This window comes from Labeo rohita, unplaced genomic scaffold (assembly GCF_022985175.1).
Source record: "Labeo rohita strain BAU-BD-2019 unplaced genomic scaffold, IGBB_LRoh.1.0 scaffold_138, whole genome shotgun sequence".
Taxonomy (NCBI): Eukaryota; Metazoa; Chordata; class Actinopteri; order Cypriniformes; family Cyprinidae; genus Labeo; species Labeo rohita.
The window spans coordinates 178,505-185,750 of record NW_026127538.1 but is presented as its reverse complement, the minus strand read 5'-3'; the positions used below and the strand labels follow the sequence as shown (position 1 = coordinate 185,750).

The window sequence follows — 7,246 nt, the reverse complement described above, 5'->3', positions numbered from 1 at the left end:
TTCCTCAATTATCATCTTCATTCTCTCTTCCTCTTGTTTAAGTCTCTTATTATATTCATCCCACATCGCCTGTTCTCTCTTTCTCCATTTCTCCTCCTCTTCTTCTCTTCTTCGTCGTTCCAGCTGTTTCTGTTTCTCCCATTCCTCTCGTTCTCTCTTCATCTCCTCTCGTATCTTTCTCTCTTGTTCGTCTCTTTCTTTAATGTCTCTTTTATATCGTTCCTCTCTTTCTTTAAATTCTTCTTCTGTTCTCTTTCTCTCTTTCTCGTGATTCTGTCTTTCTTCCTCCATCATCATCTTCATCTTCTTTTGCTCTTCTTCATGTTTGTTCATCAGTTCTTCTCTTTCTCTGTTCAGTTGCTCCACTCTCTCCATCAATATGTTCTTCTGTTGTTCTTGTGTTTGTCTTTCCATCTCTCTGAACATCTTACATGAGTAGTAACTCCCTCCGTTTGTTTTCACCATGTTGTCTATCTTCTGCAGTAGATCAGTCACCTGTGTTTGGTCTCTGGTCTCTTTATTATTGAACACATGGAATCTGTTTCCACACGATTCAATCAGCTGATTTAGAGCAGATCCAGATTTCCCCAAACACTGTTCTATGGTTTTGTCATTCAGATCATCTCCTCTGGTGAAGAGCACCATGGTGAACATTAAAGAGTTTTCACCAAACGTCTCTTGGATGATCTTCACTGCTGTTTGTTCTTCTTGAGTGAATCTTTGTCCTAAACTGATCACAGTGATGAACACATGTGGTCCAGGCAGAATCATGGAGATGCAGTTACTCATTTCTCTCTGGATCTCCTCATTAGTGAGTTCAGTATCAAACAGTCCTGGAGTGTCGATCACAGTAATGTATCTGCCGTTGATTACAGCTGTCTCTCTCTGACACACTTTAGGAATAAATGTTTGACAAATGTCTGATAAAAATGCTTTTCTTCCTAAAATGGTGTTTCCAGTTGAACTCTTCCCAACTCCAGTTTTTCCCAGCAGCACAATCCTCAGTTCATCTTCTCTTTCTTTTGAATCTAAAGATAGACAATAAAATTCATTGAATTTTGATTAAAGACTGCCAATTATCCAGGTCATCAGAGAATATTGTTTATAATTTATACTCAGGGTTTCTACAGGTAACATTAAATCGAATGCCCTTTTAAATGGCATGTAATAGTGCATTGCTATCTCATGACAATTTGTATTTATTTTACAAGGTGGCTAATTCGTACGACCTCACTTGTACAATTTTGTACGTTTTGCCTAGACGCCAGTGATGGGTAGGTTTAGGAATGGGGTTAGGTAAAGGGCATTTGTACGAATTCATACAAATTGTAAACTTGTAAAATACGTACGATTAGACAAAAATGTATGAATTTTTATGAGTGAGTTCGTATGAAATCATACAAATTACCCACCACGTAAAATACATATGAATTGCCTTGAGATCAGGCTGAAGAGTAACAGTAATAGTAATATTGAGAAACATTTTTCCTGTAAAATAGCTGTTTTCTATGTTAATATCTGTTAAATTAAATGTAACTGATTGCTTTGAAATTTTCTGCATCATTTCTCTAGTCTTCAGTGTCACATGATCCTTCAGATCATTCAGAAATCATTCTAATATGCCCAGTCGTTAGTAATGATTCTTAAAGGGGTGCTATTATGCTTTTTCACTTTTTGAACTCAAGTCAGTGTGTGGTGTGTATGTTTGGGCATAAAAAAGATCAACAAATTTACAAATCTCAAAGTCCACTCTAAATGAAGATATTTCGTTTTTAAAGAATCTCTTTTCAAGAACTACAACAAACGGCTTCTTTGGACTACAACGTTTGTTTTCTGCATGCAATGATGTCACAGCGCGGTCTATTAGAATATCATTAAATTAAATCCTGCCTACGGAAATTCGAGTTGTTGGGAGGTGTGTAGGGACGAGTTGAGGGATTAGCCTAACTTTAGCGATGCAGCGTGGAAAGACACTTCAACGAGCCGCAGCACAGCGGGTATAAACAAACTAGACTGGCCGATTCAGAGCTGTAATGTCCTGCAGACGTGTGCAGTACAGGGGGTCGAAACACATGCTGAAGTGTGCCAAGCTAGGAGAAATGTATTGTAATAATGCAAATTATGTTAATAATAATTCATTTTTTGAGAAAATCTACATAATTTACCTGCTTACTAAAGGCAGTCAGCATCTTTGTGATATTTACCAACTTAAATTTGCAATTTTTAACTAAAGAAAGGCTGATTTTTTCCTAAATCATTTTGATTCTCTGAGCAGTGTGATGTCACATTGTTTAGGCCCCGCCCATGGCCGCTGACTGACACTTCTACTAGATTATTGAATGATTATTATTCATTGATTACTGAATGAATAAAATCAGTGTCAAATCTGCAATTGTGCTATTATTCAATAAACAGTGCTCTCTTGGTGGTCTCATATTAAGTGTCACCCCCAAATTGAGGTTCCTGTGAGATTTTAAGACATTTTTGATGCATTTTTCTGTCAATATATATCACAAAATAGAGACACACCTTTCCGGTGATATGCATTTTGTTAAGGATATAAAAAGTTTTGATTTTAAAAGACCATAATACATTTTTTAATATGACACTTGACACCACCCACTAAGGGGGAGGAGTCCACCAAAAAATGTAAAGTACCATTTCCATGGTAATGTACTGTCTGATTTCAAAATGGTTTTCACAATTTTGAAGTTTTAAGCTTTCTGATATATAATTTATGATTATTACTAAAACTTGAGATAATGAAAAAGACAATGAAAAAAAAAGAGCGCCAATGGGCACACTGGTGGGCTGATGACACTTGTGGGTTAACTAGACTATATCACATGTTATAAATTTAAAAACTTTTTATATTTATTATTTTATATTAAACATTTTTACCATAGTAGGTTTGTTCTGTGAGTTTCTTTGTCTGTGTTGTTGCATTCATTTGTTTTGATTTCTTCACGAGACTCCCAGACAGGCTGCGTCAGCCTCAAATTGTGCAACTTACTGTTACTATCAATATCATTGCTCAATAGCACTTCCCCATTTCTTCCTGACTTTACGAAATTTACATTCTCTTTTCTAACTTTTATTCCTCCACGTCCCAGTCCACCACTGCCCAAACATCAGCGTTACGGCAATTTGCGACAACAAATTAGAAATGTATTAATTATGAAAGCACTACATTCAAAATAAACTGGTAATATTTTTCTTCAAAACCATCAAAAATGTTTAATGCGTGCATAAAATCTATTTAATGACTTCTAATGCTTTGTAATGCCCAACGGAAACCCTGATACTGAAGCATCATGTGCTAATCATATTATTTCTTCTGAACATACAATGTTATTGTTTTGTCTCACAAATCTGTGTAAGCTTTAACAATCATGAAAAGTGCTTAATTCATGCAGATTTCCTAATCATTGACAGTCTGCAGACTGTAAATCAGGTTAAAACAATCTGGGCAAATGTAGTGTATTCAAGCCTTTGGGTCTACCATTGTCCACAGATTATAGACTTTAGCCAGTCATTAATTGCAAAAGATTCAACAATTATACTCACAAAAAAGGTTTAGGATTATATTATTGAGTTATTTTTAGGTAGCTTAAGTATAAATGAGTATTTATTCATGTGTGGTTCACCTATTATAGATGTGCTGTACTAAATAACCTGTAAGCTTATTACTGTATTCTCAAAAAGATGCTTAATGAAGAAACATAAATGAATGCACTCACCCGGTGTCTTGATCTTCTGCTGTAATTCTTTGATTTCATCATCTTTCACTCTCAGTTTCTCCTCTAGTTCATGTCTGACTCTCTTCTCTGAAGCTCTTATATGCATCTGAAGAGAATAGGGTTCGATCTTCATGTTCTCTATACAATCAAACAGATCTGAGATCTTTTCTGAGTTTTTCTGGTCCTTTAACCCCATCACAGTGTGCAAACTCCCATAGAGACTCACAACATGCTGAGATTCTGTGGATTTCACAAAATCTGACACACGTTTGTCAGCAGTGAGTTCAGTAATGAAAAGCACCATGAAGTGCTCTAGTGAGTTAAAAATTTCTTTAATCTTCTCCATTTCTGCTTTGTCTTCATTAGTAAGTGGACTGACAGGAGTGACAAGGATGAAATGATGAACTCCAGGATCACAGAGATACAGACAGTGGAGCGTCTCCCGCATCACTTCTTCCTCTGAGAGTCGAGTGAGAGCTGGAAGCTCGATTACACTGATCTGCCGTCCATGAATCGTTCCCTCTCTCTTCTGACACACTTTACTCATCTCTTTCTGAGATTTACTTGTTTTGCCTCTAAACATTTTAGACACTGAGTTGTTGAGTGCTGAATTATTTCCACACAGCACAATGTTCAGCTTTGCTTTTCCAGTAGTCGACACTGAAAACATTATTTAGAAAAAGAAAATTTAGATGAGCTTTACTAGCAAATGTAGTTCTTTTTTACATTGACTTTTATACATTTTGTTCACTAAAAGTTAAAAAACGGCAGCTGCATCGAGCCCCGTGAGCAGCAGGAATTCACTAACACTGGTTCAGTACAGTAAGCAGTAGGTTATCTATGGGCCTCTATCATTCCTCTGGTAAGCTCTTTGAAATTTTGCTTAGGGCCCCCAAAATGCTAATCCTGAGTTAACAGTCTGATCTCACAGGAAATCACCAACAGAAAGAGGAATTTTAGCCTCTGCTTTCAGAAAATCAAACTGAATCTTCACTTTGAAGGATTTTGTCAAGCTTTGGAAATCTTCAGGTGTTTGTTTTAATGACACAAAACACAGAAACAGCTTCAACTGCTATATGCAGAGACCATTTTTTGTTCTATTCTCATAGCGATTATATTAAAAGTGACTGACATCACTGGTGTCACATATAAATAAGCACAAAGAAGATCTCAGCTATAACAGGCTGGAATATTTTTCAATGAATGACAATTTATCCAAATCTGTTCCTCAAACACAGGCAATGTGTCAGAAGACTCGCATGGCTGAAGTAGTTTGAATACTGTTGAATACATTATAGCTCTAAATGATTATAACTTGAATATGTTGCTTCAGAATTATATTCATTGAGAAATGTGGTTTACAGATAAATCTGAATTTCAAGTTTTATTTTAATGCTGTTTTATTTGTATTTTTTATTTATTCTAAAGTGGGTCAAAAAATAACTTAATATGACATAAATATTTCCATTTGCATTTTGGTTAAAATATATTATACAGATGCCATATATATGAGGTACCTCTCTTATGTATGGACCCAATTTAACTTTTCAAAAAGGATTAGTTATTTGTAATTTTTCTGTTATTCAAATTGTCAAAATATCATGTGGTGCGATCGTCCGGCTATAACTCTTGCTTTGGAAATGTATTTAAAATTACCCTAAATTTATTCTGATTAATTTTCTGCACTGTTTGGCATGATTTCCAAAGTGTTTCGTAATCCTGCAAAATCACTAAGCATTTGTATTTATATTTTTGGGATTTTTATGTTGAAATAAAAATTTAAAGATAGGACTTTGCCTAGCAATAGCAATTCACCAATGACCCATGGAATTACAGGCTGGTTTGTAACTCAAATTTGGGGGAAAAAAACAAACAAAAAAAAAAAAAAAACTTTTTAATGGCTGGTATGTAGTTACCACATTTGGATATCATGTGGTATGACCTCAAAAACTATGAATATTAAGTTATTTATACAAGTATTTATTTTTATTTCATAATGACCATTTGTGGGAAGCTAGATTGTTGTGTTTAGGTGGCCAATTCTGTGCTTTTAAATTTTGACTGAATTTGAAATATCATGTGTCATTAGTTACTGTTGCTACGTTCGAAAAACCATGGCACTTTTATTTCACACATCATGTCCTCAAGCAGTGAAAAATACATCACAGAGCAAAGAGGACACTGACAACATGCAAACCCAACATACAACACAGAGCTGGTTACTTTTGGTATAATACAAAGCCTACATGTTCAATTATTTTTTTTTTTTTTTTTTTTTAGAAATTGAACAACAAATTCTATTTTGTGGCTCTTTAATGTGTCCTCACAGATTGCTGTAGCACCTCAGTTTAAGCAGTACATGAACTGATTATCTATACTAGCTATAGCACAAAATTAACATGAATGAACGACAGAATATATCTTGTTTCACCTGTAAGAAAAGAAAATTCTTTAATTCTTTTTTTTTGTTTGTTTGTTTTTTTTTTGTAAACAATTTTTAATGATTTAAGGCCTTTGCGTCATTTGGAGCGACCACTCATCATGTGGTGTGACCAAAAATAGGAACAACTGTATTAAAATAAAAATGAAATATCTATTTTCTGTGGTTGAAATAGGAATCTTTGCTACAGCATGTTTAAGTAAATGGCATTTTTAAAACATTTTTATCAGTTTTATGCAATTTACAGGAAAAATAAGTCTGCTAACTGCATTTATGAAGGCAACTCTGAAACTATAAGACAAAAAAAAAAAAAAAAGTAAATGCAAGTACTTTGTTTCTAACTACTTTAATTACTTCTCATTTGTGTTTATATAATTTATGTGTAAATACTGTGTATATATGTGACCCTGGACCACAAAACCAGTCATAAGTGTAAATTTCTCGAAATTGAGATGTATACAAGCTGAATAAATAAGCTTTCCATTGATGTATGGTTTGCTAGGAAAGGACAATATTTGGCCGAAATACAGCTATTTGAAAATCTGGAATCTGATGGTGCAAAAAAATCAAAACATTGAGAAAATCGCCTTTAAAGTTGTCCAAATGAAGTTCATAGCAATGCATATTACTTATCAAAAATTACTATACTTTAACTGTTACAACACAATATTCTAACACATAAATTTTTAATACATCGTAATATCACTGCCAGTGATTTAATTTACTTACTGTTAGGACGATCATGATTTGGACTACGTCTCCCTTCTGCTGCTAGAAAAGAAGAAGAAAAATCACAGACATAGACAGAAAGAAAGTTTCTTCCTGGTGTTCAATGCCACGATTAAACAAAAAAAATAAATAATAAAAAGAGCGCAGTGAAAGGCCATTCAATAAACAAAATTAAGTAAACAACTGCTTATGGTTTGCTAATGTTTCATAAATACATTAAAAAAAAATCACGGAAATGTGGCTGTATATATTTGTATCTGATTTAATTCTTACCTGACGCCATTTTTTCACCTTTTTCACCACAAACAGCAAAATCGAAAGAAAAGCAGTGATAGAC

General features: G+C 34.3%; 1 protein-coding gene across 1 annotated transcript; it reads right to left on the bottom strand.

The window, feature by feature from the left end:
* Positions 1 to 64: 64 nt before the first annotated feature.
* LOC127158191 (GTPase IMAP family member 4-like) lies at positions 65 to 6,947 on the bottom strand (the record flags this gene model as incomplete). Its single annotated transcript, XM_051101342.1, has 3 exons — positions 6,910 to 6,947; positions 3,741 to 4,400; positions 65 to 1,028 (listed from the first exon to the last, which is right to left on the bottom strand). Coding segments are annotated over exons 1-3 (1,625 nt in total), but the record flags the coding sequence as incomplete, so codon positions are not given.
* Between the last annotated feature and the right edge of the window lie 299 nt (positions 6,948 to 7,246).